We start from the raw sequence: 17613 nt of genomic DNA, 5'->3' as shown, positions 1-17613 counted from the left end.
TCCAAGTTTTTCTTGGCGTTTTGGGCATTTTGATTCACCAGGTTGGTGATTTTTCTTGCCCCTTTTCGTTGTTTTGTAGATTAGATTTTCTTTCCTTGCCAAATGTTTTTTTTTGCTTGCTTTCTTTTTGTTTCTTTCATCCTTTTTGTTTGCTCGCGTGCCTTGGTTTTCCCAAGCCCGGAACCCCAGACCCCCAGAGTTCCAGGTGGTTGGCTTTTTCAAGCCTGAAACCCCGGACCCCCAGAGTTGCAGGTGGTTGGATTTTTCGAGCCTAGAACCCCGGACCCCCGGAGTTACGGGTGGTTCTAGGATTTATCGACTGTACTTTTAATGACCCTGAAACCTCGGATCCTCGTAGTTCTAGATCATTCCTTTTTGCGAAGGATTTCCTATCACCCACCCCAGAGTTTCGAGGCCGCTCTTTTTTGAAAGTCTTTTTGCTAAATCTTTTTTGACTCGGGACCTTGGGATCCCGAGATGAGATTAATATCCCAAACCCGGATCCTCGGAGTTCCGAAATCAAGTGTTATTTACCCAGCCCGGAACCACAGAGTTCCGAATTGCCTTACGCATACCCAACCCGGAACCCCAGAGTTTTGGACCATATTCATTTGTACCTAGCCTGAGACCCCGGAACCCCGAAGTCCCGAACCAAATGACCTTTTATGATTATAATCAAGGACTGCAAATTTGTTTTCTTCTTGTAGATTCGAGTGGTTAGATGGACTCATCCTCCAACAAAAGAGGCAAAGAAATTGATAGACTCCCAGCCACCATGAAGTATCGTTATCAAGGACAGGTCTACGCTTCGAAGTTGGATGATCAAATTAGGCGGGTCATGGATACAAAAATTGGCCAGATAGAAATTGAGGATATCCAAACTTAGTTAAACAAACCTAGATTGGAGGCTCTCCACCAGAGAATAAAAAGATCGAGCCTGGTGGAAGCCACTATCTTTCCATAGTCAGTACAAGCACCTGATTTCATAATGACAACTGCCCCATTTTATAACCCGGATACTAGAAAGTGCACAAATGCATGAGGGAAAACAATTATTGACTTATCTCCCGACATGCTGGGGTTCGTGTTTGGTATCCCAACCAGAGAAGAAATATTCCTTTTAACTGAAGAAGAGGCCTTAAAGGCATGGAATGACAAAGTTGTAGCAAATAAAAGGCACATGAATGAAAACTGGTTGGAAGAAGAAAGGAAAACATGCCTCAAGGCAACAGAGATCCTGAGGGCAGACTTCAAAGAGCCTCAAAAGGACTTCATCATTATGTTGAGTAGGGCCTTTGGCAAGCTCGATTGCAAGCATTTCCATCCCTGGATGTTCCAGTTTATGACCACTATCTTAATAAGGAAGCAATATTTTGATTGGCCGCAGATCCTCTCCGACAATATTTGCAAACAAATGAAAGAAGTTCACCAGGCCCAAAAGTTCTTTTTCACATCTTATGTCATCTGGGTAGCTGCCAGAGCTGGAAAGTTCCTAGGGCTACAGGTAAAGGGTCAATTGGGAGAGGAGGAAGGACAGAAGAAGGTATGGGAGTATTATTCCCAACTCATTCTGGCCAATGCAAAGGCTCATTTCAAGAGAATTAATGATGACTTCATTTTCCCAGTAATAATCAAATTAACAAGGGATAGAGGATACCAAATTACCCCGAAGGCCATGGCTATTATCCGAGAGTGGGCATGTTGGTTCATCCAAAACCCACGCTCAACCTACATCAGGGTTAGCGGATTCACAGGGAACCCAATGTTGCTGCCCCGATACTGCAATGATAGAGTAATTTTGTTGGAGTATGTAAGGCAACTTATGGGCCTCCAGTCTCTTTTGTCTTCAAAACATAAAACAGGTATTGATTTCTCGGTATCAATTGGATATTTCACGTGCTAAAATAGAGGTTGCAAAATTAGCAGAGCTAGAGCTTCAGGATTTGAACATGAAGGAATATGATTACGCTTGGGAGTTCTATGATCCCTACAGGAAACTCAAACAAGCTATGCCTAAGGCATATGAGGGACGCAAGCCAAGACTGGAGGATTTTTGGGCTAACCTTAAGGATAGTTTTGAAGTCAGAGAAAAGAGTTATAGTCGGTTGTCCGTGCCACATATCAGAGATTTTTGGAATTGAAACCAATCTCCCCAAAGACCTCAGAGATGATGGAGACTTGCTCGATGCGGCATATAAAGGACTAGAAATTGATAAGAAACCTCTCTCTCCAATGAGGTGGTCAGTGAATGAAGATCTAAATATTGAAAAATTTTCTCAAGTGGTCATCAATAGGACCAAGCAATGGTTAAGCCAGAGGATAAGGCTCAGTGCCTCAAAGGCGAAATAGAACGAGTCCACTTCAGGGGTACCCCAGTCAAGGGGTTACAAGGAGTATGCTCAGAAGACACGGTCAAGCTCAAGACAAAATATGACCACCGATCCTGGTGGGGGGGGAGAAACCTCAGGAAAGCACTAAGGACTTAATGAAGAAAATCCAAGAGAAGATGGAGTCTGAGTTGTTGAAGGAGGCAACAGACCTTGGAGTGACTGATGGATTAGGAGAAGTACCACTCACCAAAGTCCTTTGACCAAGGACAACTATAGGGAAGACTGCAGGAGAGGGTACCAAGGAAGAGGAGGAAGAAATAGAAAATACTGAGGATATACCTACTCAACCACCTTCAACAGATGCCACACGGGATCCAGATACCAACGCCCTTGCACCACCACTAGTTAATATACCCGCAGGGCAGCCTGGAGTGCAAGGCTTCAGGTCCACCACTGAAGGAATAAAAGTTAGGAACATTTAATCTGATTCAGATCAGGAAGAAGAGGATCTTGAGCAACATTGGCCACTAGAAGGCGAGAATGAAGGGGATGAGGCAGAGGACCTATTGAATGAAAGACTAGTTCTAACCCCTCAAGATCAAGAGGACCTTCTCAAGGATATAGCAATCGAAGAAGGTGAAACAAAGGCAGGTGAGGGAGAGATGAAATTTAATGAAGAGGTTAGTGGCAAATTGGGAGAGTTACATAATTAACAGGCCCTCCAAACCAATCTATCCCGCTAAGTTACCTCACCTCAAGATCCTGGGCAAATAGAGGTAGAGGAAAGAGATGAAGCAGGCAGAGGTCCATATACAGACATAGTGTCATATCAAGGTGACAAGGATGAAGATATACCGCAATGGCTCGAGTTCACTTTTGAGAAGAAAAAGAGAAAAGCGAAGCTTCCCAAGGTCAATTTACAACAAGTAATCACCGAGGAGCCACCAAAGGCTAAGAAGCTAAAAATCGTTCATCATTTATCAAAAATGGGCTCCGGTGAAGTGATTGCAAATGTGGCAGTTCCACTCCAAGCTAAGGGACAAGCTTCCCCAAGTATCAAATATCCCAGGTAAATTTGGGTAAACAAACCAAGTGGGGAGAGCTAGATACTTTGGAGCTAGCCACAAGTGTTGTTAGGGGGCGTGTAGAAAAAGAGCATACTTCAAACATGGAGCTCAAAGCGCAACTAGGGCAATACAAGAAGCTCCTAATTGAAATGAGTAAACCTCTAGACTCTTGTATGGCTGATGACCTACCTTTGACCGCATCACTGCCAGAGGGAGAAGTGAAGGCACTAGTGGAGGTGAGACGAGTGGCTGCTGCAGCCAAATCATGGACCCAAGTAAATGGAGCTAAGATTAGATTATTTCTGCAGGATACAATGAAGATATACCAGAGGGCAGTATAGGCAGGTAGAGCTTTAGCTTCTTGTGCTATGCAATGGGAATAGAAGCTAAGTATTTTTAATAAGCAATTCTGAGTTTTGAATAAAGTATTGTGGTTAGTGGCAAAGACAATAATGAAGGAGGAGCTCTTAGGAGGGGACAATTGTGAAAACTTGCAGTCCTATGTGTACATTTTGGAGCTGAAGACTGAAATGTTTCAGCAATATATAAAGGATTTGGCAGAGATTCGGGTCCCTCTCCTCAAGGAAATTTTGTCATATGAGAATTTTGTAAAACATATGCTTGGACCCTTTGGTTTAGGATTAACTAGTAGTAGAATAATGGAGCAACAACAAGTTTTGAATCAATGGGATGCATACGAGGCTCAACAATTAGGACCTTCGACCCAGTTTGATGTCGCCCTCATGGACAAGTACACATACTTGATCACTCAGTGCCAAGAGGTGGCAGAGATAATAGGAGAACTAGAGAAAGGAAAGAAGCATGCAGATGAAGTGTTGAAGAAATATAAATTTAGAGTTAAGCACGTGTTGATCCTCTTGTTCAAGCAGTTGCATGTATAATTGATAATTATAGAGCTTTTGCCAAGAAATAAGGAATAAATGCATAGTTGCTAAAGACAACAAAGGTTTTTCATAAATCCTTAAATTTTGTATTTTTAGCTGCAGCTCCTACTCAAGTTTCGATTTTGAGAGAAATCCCACATGACTACGAAAATGTGGCTCACTCAGTATGGTCTTCGTAGTGCTCATGCAGTCCCCATTTCATAGTTGTTAAGTGGAGTATCAAGGCATAAACTTGCAAGCTAACTGCAACTCCTAGTTTCAGTTCTTAATTTAGGTTAGATTTATTTCCTAGATAATAGGGCAGAAAACTTCTATAAATTGAGAAGTTGGATTCATTTGTAAGGGTCCCCAAATTGATGATTTGTCGCCCACTTAGAGATCTTTAGAGTATTTTGCAGATTGTTAAGAAGTTCACTTATTTTTGTTATACATTCATTGAGATTAATACAAGAAGCAACTTGTAGATTGCCTGATCTACTTCTATATTCTATGAAATTGTTCTGTGTAATTTGCTAATGTCTATTATTTGGAGTTAGCAACGTGGTTTGATCTTTCTGATTATTACTTTATGAATCATATTGCACACGTCAGTGGTGTATGAGAATTATTGTGATAGGCCGTATTGTTGATGATTTTATTTCCATAAGTCTGTGAAATTGATGATTTTGCAGGTTTATTGTAGGTCCGTTGTTGAATGCTAACTTGGATGATATTTGATAATTTCTTTGATTGCAGGGAACTAACTAAGTAGTTCATTAAGTTGTCATTGTATTGGTTTCATTGTTATTTTATTGTTTCCTTGATCTATCTTTTGCAGTTTATTTTCCATAAAATCTTAAATTTTAAAATACAAAAAAAATAGGAAGTTTGACCATTAATAACCATTGGGATTAGTTTCAACCAGTAGGCCCCTTAACAGGTATAGCTACATCGACCATTGGACTGCCCATCACCGTCATGACCCGGCTATAGAGACCTTGGAGTAGTGAGTTTTCCTAAACTCATTGCTTTTTAGGAGAGGTGGTGAGTGTTTACATTGGCTACCTAACTGTTGGCGGGTGTGTCAAAAATAGGCATCAACACTCCCCATCTCTGCCCTCCCTCTCCCTCTCTCCCAATCTCATTTCTTTCCCTCCCCCTCTCCTTATAATATTGTCTGCCTCTCTTCCTATCTCCTATTCTCTCTCTTACCCCCTCTCCCCCTACTCTCTCTCTCTCTCTCTCTCTCTCTCTCTCTCTCTCTCTCTCTCTTTCTCTCAATCTCCCTCCCTCCCCCTCTCCTTATCCTCTCTGTCTATCTGTCTCTCTCTCTCTCTCTATCCCCTATTCTATCTCTTACCCTTCTCTCTCTCTCTCTCTCTCTCCATATCCCCTTCTCTCTATGTCTCTAACTCTCTATCTTCATATCCCCTTCTCTCTATGTCTCTAACTCTCTCTCTCTCCCCCTCTCATTATCTTATCCTATTATCTCTCTCCCCTTCCCCCTCTCTTGACCCTACTCTCTCTCTCTCTCTCTCTCTCTCCTTTTCCCAATCTCCCTCTCCCTCTCCCCTCTCCTTTTCCTAATATATATCTCTCTCTCTCCTCCTCTTCCTATCCCCTTCTCTCTTTGTCTCTAACTCTCTCTCCCTCCCCCTCTCCCCCCCCTCTCGTTATCTTATCCTATTCTCTCTCTCTCTCTCTCTCTCTCTCTCTCTCTCTCTCTCTCTCTCCCTCCCTCTCCCTCTCTTTACCCTATTCTCCCCATCTCTGCCCTTCCTCCCCCTTCCCCCCTCCCCCTCTCTTTATCCTATTCTCTACCTCTCTTCCTATCTCCTATTCTCTCTCTCACCCCCTCTCCCCCTACTCTCTCTCTCTCTCTCTCTCTCTCTCTCTCTCCTATTCTCTCTTACCCCCTCCCCCCCTAATCTCTCTCTCTCTCTCTCTCTCTCTCTCTCTCTCTCTCTCTCCCCTTCTCTTTCTTTCCCTATCTCTCTCCCTCTCTTCCTATCCCCTTCTCTCTCTGTCTCTAACTCTCTCTCCCTCCCCCTCTCCTTATCCTATTCTATCCCTCTCTTCTTACCCCCTACTCTCTCTCTCTCTCTCTCTCTCTCTCTCTCTCTCTCTCTCTCTCTCTCTCTCTCTCTCTCCACTTCCTATTTGGTTCATAGTTCGGGTTATATAGAACTAAGGCCAAGCATAAACCACAGGTTTCTAAAAAATATAATGTTCCTCAAAATCCATATGGGTTTTGAGAAACTTTTTGTTTTTTTAATTGTTTTTGGCTAGGCTTGGTGTTACCAAGCCTAACACGTTTTTGAATTTCCAGAACACGCACGGGTTATGAAAAAATTCATATTTTTTTTGTATGTGGCCATTTTTTTGTTCACCATCTTGGTGCACTTATCCAGCTTGAAGAGTAGAGGGATTACTTATCCTATTAGTAATCCTTGTTAATTGGCCAATGATCTCATATCTCTGTTGATAGAGGAAGGCTAACTCTTAGGTAAATCTGAAAAATTATTTGGAGAACCAACACATCGAATATCAACAAAATAGAGGCAAACATAAAATGGAAAGCAAAAATGCTAATTGCCTAGTTAAGAACTAACTCACACCATCTTAGATGTGAAACAGGGAGGTGGAAAATGGAAACGGAATGGCATTACATCATGGATTGTGCGGAGCAAAAAATATACAGATATTCTAAAAGTTGGATCAAAATTCATAGCAAAAGAAATTTGATCAGCAAGGATTAGTGGCCACCCTTAGGTTGCTTCCTGGATTAGTCGGCCCATTCATTCTTTTAAGATCGGTGTGTTGTTCTCAGTTTTCGGTCCCATAAACTGCCTCCCTACTATTTTAAGAAGTAACCCCTAATCTCATGAATTAATCTCATGAATGTCATTAAAATCTTGCTTCATTCATTCATTCAATGCTTTTTTTTTTTCCCTCCTCTTTTGTTGGGAATATGTGTATATTAAGTATTTTATTTTTATGGAGAAGCGTGTAGAAGTTTCATTACCACAACAGCAGGTTAATAGCTATAACAGGGCAGTGTTTGTGTATGTATGAGAAAAACAGGGGCAAACAAAGATGAGCTGTAGCAACAGCAGATGAGAATATATGAAAGAGAGGATTTCGATTTTGTATTTTGCTGTGAAATCTGTGAGCAGCAGCTCCTTGATTCTGCTTTATGTAACCAAATTTTATATCTTGAAATTTATATAAATATACATATTTTCAGTTACGCTTTATTTCATTCTGTTTTATCTGTCATTTGTGCTCCATGTCTTGGTTCTATTTTCCTCTGCCTCTTACCAGCAAAACCAAGATTAAAATGACATAGCCGTCATGAAAATTTCACATTCCATAATTATTGGCATATAGCAGAATAATTTTATTACTATGGATACAAAATTATTATATCAACAGAGCTACAATTGCAATATTTGTAATTCATTTGAACCTGGAGATGAATATCTTTTTCTGCAGGAAGAGTGCCAGCAACTGCACCAAAATGTAAAATACGGTTTGATCAAACAACCAACCGTGGTAAATTTGTCCGTCCGCTTACTTCCAAAATTATATGCTATATATTTTACATTTGCAGTTCATTGATAGTCGATACCCTGGTGTAATATTGGCAGGGTGAACTTCAGAAAACAGCTAAGGCGCTGCATGAAATTAAGGTTAAGAATGTAAGTCCTTAATTAACAAATTGCAGAAACTGTACTCAAAACAAATCATTTTGGTTAAACACAAATATATAAAATGATGGAAAATATTTATCTCGTTATTTAAGATGAAATTACTTGTTCATGATGCAGTGGCTAGAAACAGAAATGGTGAAGCTGAGCAACCTGAGAGACCGAGCAAATGAGAAAGGTCATAGAAAACAATATCCTTAAATTTCAAACGTAATTAAGCAAGTTCCATTGGCTTGAAAACGTAATAAATTATCAGGGAATAATTCTAGATATGTGTAAATTTATGATATTAAGGGATAATTTAAGTTAGGTTTCAGTCATATATATTAAAGGCTTGGTACCATATATCCCTTCCTAAAGCTTAATTTTTTTTCTTAAAATATAAACAAGAAAATTTCAAGGGCTTGATATTATAATAAATTATCAGGGATTAATTCTAGATATGTGTAAATTTATGATATTAAGGGATAATTTAAGTTAGTTTTCAGTCCAGCAAGTTTGGCAGATACCTCTCAATCCTTACTGAATACATTCAACGCTTTCAGGCTAGAAACTAAAAATAATGTTTATCTAAAAATGAAGATAATCTCATTTTTTTTAACTTGATTGTTGGTCAATTATGTGTTACACAAAATGGAGACTGAATGATTCATATGGCATGCATTTGTATTGAATTTTTGAACACCAAGATTTAGATATTTTTGAGAGTTTGAGTTGGAAGAGACTTGTACTGCTAACTTGAAGTCGCTTGTTTCAGTATTCTATTGCTTGTTTCGATTTTTAAAGATTTCAGTCCAGCAAATTTTGTCAGATACCTTTCAATCTTTAATTCTAAACTGAAAGAGGTTGAATACATTCGATGCTTTTAGGTTAAAACTAAAAAGAACGTTTCTCCAAAAATAAGATAATCTCTTGATTTTACTTGATTGTATTGTCAATTATGTGGTACACATTATGAGGATTGAATAATTCATATGACATGCATTTGCATTGAAATTTTTGAGCACCAAGATTTAGAATTTGTTTTATAATTGTGTTAAGCTGGAAGAGACTTGAACTACTCGTTTGTAGTTTCTTATTTCAGTATTCTATTGCTTGTTTTATTATTTCCTTCAAATTTGTTTGACGGAGTTGTGATCGGTCTCCTCTTATTCCGAATTTGTTTCCAACTCAATGCTTGGTTTTTGTATGAGTCTTGGTGCATTACTGGGTTGATTGTAACAGTCAGAACACTTGCCAATCCTTAACACTTTTCCATCTAGCACATTTAAAGAATATGTGAAGAAGATCAAACTGCTAAGCAACCCTGAAGAGCGCGCTCGGATACTACAGGAGTTACCCAAAGTGATTGCTGGTCCATGCTTGCAACAAGACTCTGATATTGAGAACTTGGAGGAAAACCCAGAAAATTGTAGCCAAGGTAATCCAAACATTTCACTTCATATATTATTGTTCATATCCTTATATAGACTGCTAATCCAACTCATTTTAATTTTGCAGCGAATTGGGAGAAAGCCCCCAAAAGTTCAGAAAATATTAGGAATGAACAGAAAGGAAATGATCCTGGTTGGAGCTGTTCTAACTGGGAGAGTGATCAAAATAATGTCAGTGATCAAGATAATAATTGCAAGATCGTGGAAAAAGAATGGAGCGCAGAAGACCATTCCAAAATGGAAGTTAACAGAATGAAAGTCGCTTCTCAACCATTTGGTAAATCTACTCCATTTTCTTCAAGTTCAAGAGGGCCACAAGAAAGAATCCATGATATGCAAAAACCTTCATCTTCAACGCCACACATCTCAAAGAAACATCCTTCATGGAGTAAAGCAGGTAACAATGAAACAGACAAGGTTTGGCGTTATCGGGATCGTGTAGGTAAGGTACGAGGACCATTTACAATTGCACAGCTTCGAAAATGGCAAAAAACTGGCCTTTTGCCTTTAAATTTGAGGATTTGGAAAATATTTGAGCACGAGGATGACTCAATTTTATTGACTGATGCACTTGCTGGAAGGTTCTATCTGTTCGAAGAGTCTAATGATTACTCTGCAAGATTCAGTGTGAAGGTGCGTAGAATGGAATCAAAAGATTTGTCTTTGTGGTTGGATAATATTGCAACTACGTTTCCTGATTAGAAGCATCAACTAGTAAAAACAGAAGTGTATTAACAGATTCAGAAAACCAATCAATAACCTCATTATTAAATGTACAACCTTCCAGCCTTGGAGATGATTGAAAGATTTGTTCATTTGATACTCCTGGTATTAACCATTTTGAATATCTGATCCATATGGAATATGATAAGCTGCTCAGTTTCAAACGTGGAGTCCTGAACCAATTTTATATGGACAGAAACACTGATGAAACTTCTCAGGAAAAAAGACTATAAAACAAGCTCTATGTTTTGAGAAACTACGAGGATTTTTGCTGAAGAATTCTGTCATTTCCTCCATGGACACGTAATTACTTAAAGGGTACCATTGTGGATGGTCATAATTGTTCTGAAGTGTTGCTTAACATGATGTGTCTATAATTTGTTAAAAAAACAATTTCCATAAAATTAGTAAAAGCATACTCAAATTATAATAGATATTGTCTTAAAAATAGAATTGATAAAAAAATAATATATTTAAGAATATATAAGGTACTGTTTGATTATGGACTAATTTTTCTAAAGAAAAACAAGTATTACAATATAAAAGTTTAATCTAATTTGTTTCTTAATAACTTTAACTTAATTATTTTAATGTCTATATTTTTGTATTGAAAGTTATTTTTTAAAATATAATATTATTTTTATATGTAATTTATTTTTACTGGTGCACATCAAATCATTTCTTATAATTTTTTATTTTTTTATTTTTAATGTATTTATTAACATATCAATTATTATTACTTTTTTGTTGCACATTATTTCATCTACACAATTTTTTCATTTTGTTCACAAAGAAAATGATATTTCTACTTTTTGTATCCTTAGCTTTCTCATGAAACCTTGAATTCTTTGTCATCACTATGAAACTTTGATTATTACAACTCAACATCCTTGGTTGGGTTTGAGTAATTTCAATATCTTACAATAAATTTCTCAACCATATTTATTCCTTGAAGGTTCAACATGCTGCTGTATATTCTAATTTTGTGCTTGAAAGAGTAGTCATCAATTATTTCTCACTTGCACATTATTATGGAGTAGTATCTTGATGTTGATATTTGGTCATCAATGTTGCTTATCAAAATTGCATCATGTTATCTAACTAGCTTAAGAGAATCTTCTATTCTTCCATTAAATACAAATCCATGTTTAATAGTTCCTTGATGACATTTAAAAAATATGTTGATAGTTGCCTAAGTTGGGTTAACAATTGCTTGAAAATTGATTCACTAGTGTAATGCCAGTTCTATTAGAGACTATGGTGTTGGCTAATGTTGAAAGAACTTGTAAAAAATATTTATGTCTTATGCTCCCATGGTTGTTCTATATCCACTGGCACATAATTGAAACTTCACTCGAGAAACCCATCAATAGGCCACTTGATGCTTTTGTATCTTATGTTGAGATTCCCATCCAATTTAGTATTTATCTTACATATGAGTGATGAAATTTTTCATGGATGAAGTATTTTGGATGATCTTTTAGTACCACTACAAAGTTTCAAATGTCTAGTACAAATTTGTAATTCTTGAAAATTTCCTATCATAATCTACCTCCTAATCATTGTATATTATAGGGTTGTAAAACTCTCATGTAAGCGTGCAACATTTGTATATTTCTCATAGACCTCCATCTCTCATAGTTCATTTGAGACATTTTTATTCTTGGGTACAACTACTAATCATACATGCATCTTCACTTGTCTACCCCTCAACCTTGATGAATTCGTATTTTAAGGGCATGTAGAATTCCTACACAATTGTGTAAATCTTGTGAAAAATTTCATGTGCTCCCATCTATTAGCACATGCCCTAATATGCAAAATTTTATGTCTTGTTTCCTTGGTTGTATTTTTCCTACAATTGATATTTGATCAAAGAATTCTTTTAATGGGGCCCCTTGGTCAATTTGTGCTTAGCATTTTTCTATCTCCCCTCATCTCCTTGTCATGTGCCTACATGTTTAAAAATAAAACATCCTTAAGTACGAGGGACTTTGGGTCAGTTTCCAAGCTTAGGTAAAAAATTTAAGCTTTCTAATGTAATCATGATTTTCCCTCAAGTCTTTATTCCACAAGTTTTCTGTAGAGCTTGATTTTAGACTTTCAAGGTTTCCATCCCCTAAACCTTGATTTCTACAAGTGATAATTTCAAACTTTCAAAATTTCTCTTCTTGACACGTGTTTCCTTCGATTTTTTTAATTCCCTAAAAGTCTTCAATTCCCCACATTTTAGTATTTTGGGATTTCCCTTCCTAGTACATACCTCTTATTCAAATCTCATTTCCCAACTTCCCTCGAGCCCTAATTTTGAACTTTTGGGCTTTCTAGATTACTAGCATGCCTTTCTCTTAAGTCACCATTCCACTTTTCTATTGAATTTATGAATCATACTATTCAACTAGCTTAATAGATTCTTCTAGTCTCCCACTAAATGCAATTCCATGTTCAATAGTTCCTTTAAGATATTTAAACATTGTTTTGATAATTTCCTAAAGTTAAGGTTGATAATTATTTTAAAATTCCCTCACTATACCTACAACTAGTACATTCGTAGTTCAATTAGAGACCATGGTGTTGGACCATGTTGAAAGTTGCAAAAACTATTCATGTCTTATACTCTCGTAGTTTCCCCAGTCTTGTTGGTCCATCATTTATAATTGGTTTGAGAAACCTATTAATGGGCCACTCTATTGCTTCTTTATCTTATGTTGAGAATCCCATCCCATTCAATCTTTGTCTTAAACTTGAGTGGTGAAATTTCCCAACGATGAAGTATTTTGGGTGATCTTTTAACACCATTGCAACATTTCAAAGATTAGGTGCAATTTTACAATTCCCAAAAATTACTTATCAAACTCTACCTTCTAACCATTTTATACTTTAGGGTTGTAAAAATATCATGCAAGTAGCCAACATTTGTAATTTTTTATAGACCTCCACCTCTTATAGTTCATTTTAGAATTTTTATGCACCATGCAATTACTTATCTTACTTGCATCTCCAGCTTTATGCTCCTCAACCTTGATGAATTTGTATTCTATGGGCATGCATTTTATTTGTTTTCTTGGTTGTATTTTTATATCACTAATATTTCATCAAAGATTTCCTTTAATGGTCCCCTTAGTTAATTTTTGATTAGTGGTTTGCTATGCCTCCCCTCATCTCCTTACCATGTGCCTAAATGTCAAAAAAAAAAAATCTAAGTATGATGGTCGTTGGGTTAGTTTCCAATTTTGGGTTAGAATTTTAGGCTTTATCATGCCATCATAATTTTCCCCAAATTCTCCATTCCCCAAATTTTCTCCGTCTTATTTGTAGACTTTCAAGATTTTTCTTGTTAGCATTCCTTTCCCTCAAGCCCTTGTAACTTAAGTTCCCACAAGCATTGATTTCAAAATTTTAAGGATCTATTCCTAATATGCTTTCCCCTCAAATATTTAATCCCCTTAGTTCTCAATTCCCCACATTTTATGGTTTTGTGATTTCCCTTCCTAGTATGTTTTTCCTCAAATTTCATGAACCCCAAGTACCATTGGGTCCTAATTTAAAACTTTTAGGCTTTCCCATGCTAGAATACCCTTCTTTAGAGTTTATGACTTCCTAACACATGTGCCTTCAATCACTTTATGAATTTATAATTCTACTTATTTGTTTCCTACATATTTTCAAGGTTTTAGCAACTTGTTTGTCTTTCCTTGAATCTTGATCTTGTCTCCTCCATTTTCTTGCTCCCTTATTTTCCCACAAGTTTATAGAATCTCTTTCCTCTTTGTACTCCTTGTAGAGAACTGCCTAGATTTTATCCTCCATCAAGCCTTGTCTTTATACAACTTTAGGGTATCCCATTCTATCCCATCTCTTACAAAAAAAAATCAATGTTTCAAAACCCCATTGTTCAACTATTATACCTTTCTATGCTCACAAACCTGTTTTATAATGCACCTTGCATCTCTAGATCCTAACCTCCACTTCTTTGTCCATGTATGAATCATCTCATAAACCTCCTAGTCACCTCTTACTCTTATGCACCCTTCACACATGCAAATCATTACAACCTCATTGTTTGAATGTAAGGGCCCACATACCTCCTTACACTCTCCAAGATGACATCAATGGTTGAAATTAATTATAATTGATGTGTACACTCACTCAAATCCCATTGTAATTCCATTGGACTCCCCAAAGGCACACTTCCATGTGTGAAATTGTATGAAGTTGATTAAAAAGGGTATGAACACTTGAATACCATAAATGGAAACCTTAACATTTGTAGGCCTATAAGTAGGTATTGAGCTACCTCATTGAGTGTAGAAAGAATCTTTTAATGTTTTGGGTTTGTCTGATAATGAATTAATATGGATTTTAATATGTGGGTGTGGTGTTTCTGCTTCCAATTCTTTTCTCTATATGTGACGCTTATTTTCCCACCTGGGCCATTTAAGGATGTTGTAATGATATATATGTTATTTTTGAATTTATTGTGGTTAGTTGGTTGGTTGGCTAGTTGTAGGCATTCTAATACTACAAAGGTGCTCTCTATTGTTGATTGAAATGTTCTAGGGTGTCAATCAATGGTGCAATTAGTATAGTTTCTCATGTCAAGTGGATGATAGAAGTCAAGGAAAGACATCAAATGCATAGGTTTCTTCATGGCACAAATATCTCTATGATTGTCTACATTAGTTTAAGAGATGGGTATGTTTATTGATTCCCAGGGCCACCCTTGTTGGTTTGGTATAATAATTTAGTTATTTGATTCATGTAGGGGTTGTACAACGCATCAAAGTGTATTTTATGCAATCTTTCTAGTACAATATGTAGGTTCACCTTGTTCAATTATAGATTACTACACAAACTTTGTTATGAATATTCTTGTTTACATATAAGAATGCATTTGTTTAATCACAGATACTATATTATGGTTCATGAATGTACTCTTGGTTTCCATATTTTGTTTGCACATGAACTTGTGTGAGAAAATTAAAAGTTCAAATGTTGCTTTCCAATATGATCAAGACATCAATATGTTGCTAGTTGCCCACCACCAAATTTAAAATATCACAGCATCTTTTTATTTTTGTTTTAGTTTAGTGTCCTACTCCTTGTCCATGTTCTAGTTAGTTTAATAAATTTAGTTACATCTTAAAGGAGTTGCTCTAGAATGGGATCTTAAGATATTTATGTAGGTAGGATTTATGCCCACCTTATAACCCATTTCCTTAAGGTGTATAACATTAGTGACATTATGTCAAAATTATACCTAAAGGGCTATCATGGTGATTTGACAAGGTGTAAGTGTGTTTGAAACATAATGAAATTCATTCATTGTGAGGAAAAAGTGTTAGGTTTTTGCTCGTACTCTTGCATGCTTATCCATATCTATTTTTAATAAGGTCTAGTAGACGTGTTCCTAATTGCATTAAGGTTATTCTAATCCTTGTTCTAATTTATGTCCTATCTTAAGGTATTAAGGGAATACCACCTAGGTTCTATAGAGCCCAAAGAAGAAGAGGATATGATGTAATCCTATGTGTTTACTTGAAATTTTCCTCTTCGTATTGGTGTGTTATTCTCTCTATCTGAGGTACCGTGTTCCCATTGTGTCACTTTGAGTAATGTTGCTAAAGGATAGAGCCTACAACTCTTTCTTTATTGGGAAAAAACCAAAATGATCTTGTCTTGGGTGATTTTAAATATTGATGACTCTACTAATAAGAAGAACCAAAAGTAATTTACTTGGGTGGTTCTTTATCCTCCACTTGGATTTCCTCATTTCATGAGGTGGGAACTTTGCTATCATAATTTCAAAGTTTTTTGAATCAACCATGTATTGGTAAAACTCAAGACAAATGTCAAGATGATGCAGTAGTAGCACAAGGTATATGAAAAAAATTCTTATCTTCCTCTTCTTGGTGGGACAAGATTATTTCTTATAAGAGAAATTTGTTTATGTGAAAATGTTGCTAATTTTTCCTATTTTTAAAATTTGTAATCATGAATCATTGATAAAAGGATGACTTTAGGTCTAAGCCTTCATATGATTTATATTTGACCTATAGCCTATCATACAATGATGATGAATATGACCTCAATTATTGTGTCTACAAGTGCCCAATAATATTGAATAATGGCGTTTAATTATGAAAATGATGATTTCATTATTAATGTCAATGAGATAAGTACACGTGTCAATTACCCTACCTATTTTTCCTAGGATCTAGAATATTATTAGTAGGTAGGATGGTGAGCCAAATTTATATTTTTATCTCATTTTTTCTACTTCTATTGATAACCTCGTAGGTGGTTACATGCCTTAATATTTAAGTGTATGCATAAACACATAGTGTGAGGTTTTCCATCCTAATGTAAGTTTTCTTGCACTAGATTATAAACCAAAAGGTTTAGAGATGGATTTTGGTGGGAAAAAATTGTTCAAGAATAATTTTTGTAGACACTTCATGTCTAAAGGATAATAAGGATACTGCTGTAGCTCATAGAAATTATCTTTTGTGGACCAATTCATGAAGGAAGCAATATTGATGTTGTGGTTGTATGTGAGGGAATTGAAGTATATTTTTTTTCTATTCAGTTAGATTTGCTTCCTTTCTTTATTGATCTTGAAGTTGAAGTTGTTAACACCAACCTTATTCTAAATAAAAAAGATGGATATGAAGATAATTATTTATTTAATGAGATCCTTAGTTTGTGCTCATGGAAAGTCACATGATGAGTGTGTTGTGTCTTCCATATATTGTAACTCTTGTAATGACAGAGTGGTGAGAAGTACATTTCTAAATGGGTGCATTGATTTGAACATTATGTGGGTTATATTCGTAATTTGAGAGTGCCTTATTTGACTACTCTTAGTCATTTTGATTTTGTGCTTTATAGTTTTTTGGAACTTGGTTTGGAGGAGTTATCTTTTTCTAGTGAGGATCGTATTAAAGATACATTCATAAAATCGTTAGCTAAGTATTCTTATGTTGGACTTGTATGTTCTTAGCATAATTCAATTACTTGCCTTCGGAAAGAAGAAGATAACATTATTGAATAATTTCTTTCAAACAAAGGTGAATTTTTAGTGGATTGAAATAAAGGAAACAAAACAAAGAGGCAATTTAAAAAATTTGGATCTTTACATCAAGTGCCTCAATTTCCTAGTCATAATGTTAAGGGTATAGAAATGGATTTGAGTTAAGATTATGAGTCAATCATGGTAGAGTATATAAGCATTTATGCTGAAGCTAATTTTAAATAACTAGCAAAATATTTAAATTCACATGAGAGAGCCCATATTGGTGTTACACATATATAGGATAAATTTTGATTTGAAGTTATGGGAAGTCTTTTTCTTCATGCTAATTAGAGTGCTAATCAATGGTAAGAGAACCATGTTATTAAAACTTAGCATACTAAAATAATCATCTTATTTTTAGTCAATAATGAAAAATCCAATCATTTTATTT

General features: G+C 36.2%; 2 protein-coding genes across 2 annotated transcripts; both read left to right on the top strand.

Annotated features, from left to right (window-relative positions):
• Positions 1-7666: 7666 nt before the first annotated feature.
• Positions 7667-8192, top strand: LOC131072050 (uncharacterized protein At5g08430-like). The gene is made up of 3 exons (XM_058008080.2): positions 7667-7836; positions 7932-7982; positions 8112-8192. Exons 1-3 carry the CDS (start codon positions 7690-7692, stop codon positions 8190-8192), a joined length of 279 nt encoding a protein of 92 aa, XP_057864063.2. The 5' UTR covers positions 7667-7689.
• A 443-nt stretch (positions 8193-8635) lies between these two features.
• LOC131072048 (zinc finger CCCH domain-containing protein 19-like) lies at positions 8636-10579 on the top strand. The gene is made up of 3 exons (XM_059217591.1): positions 8636-8647; positions 9216-9411; positions 9492-10579. Exons 1-3 carry the CDS (start codon positions 8636-8638, stop codon positions 10124-10126), a joined length of 843 nt encoding a protein of 280 aa, XP_059073574.1. The 3' UTR covers positions 10127-10579.
• The last annotated feature ends 7034 nt before the right edge of the window (positions 10580-17613 follow it).

Source organism: Cryptomeria japonica, chromosome 3, assembly GCF_030272615.1.
Source record: "Cryptomeria japonica chromosome 3, Sugi_1.0, whole genome shotgun sequence".
NCBI classification, from domain to species: Eukaryota; Viridiplantae; Streptophyta; class Pinopsida; order Cupressales; family Cupressaceae; genus Cryptomeria; species Cryptomeria japonica.
Note: the sequence above shows the minus strand (reverse complement) of the source record. Positions and strands in the feature narration are given on the sequence as shown.

Excerpts from the sequence above, each read along its gene's own strand:
- LOC131072050 (XM_058008080.2), top strand. The coding sequence starts at position 7,690 with ATGGATACAAAATTATTATATCAACAGAGCTACAATTGCAATATTTGT. Across the intron at positions 7,837-7,931 it reads TGATCAAACAACCAACCGTG|GGTGAACTTCAGAAAACAGC; the intron begins GTAAATTTGTCC and ends TAATATTGGCAG. Across the intron at positions 7,983-8,111 it reads ATGAAATTAAGGTTAAGAAT|TGGCTAGAAACAGAAATGGT; the intron begins GTAAGTCCTTAA and ends TTCATGATGCAG.
- LOC131072048 (XM_059217591.1), top strand. Across the intron at positions 9,412-9,491 it reads CCCAGAAAATTGTAGCCAAG|CGAATTGGGAGAAAGCCCCC; the intron begins GTAATCCAAACA and ends TTAATTTTGCAG.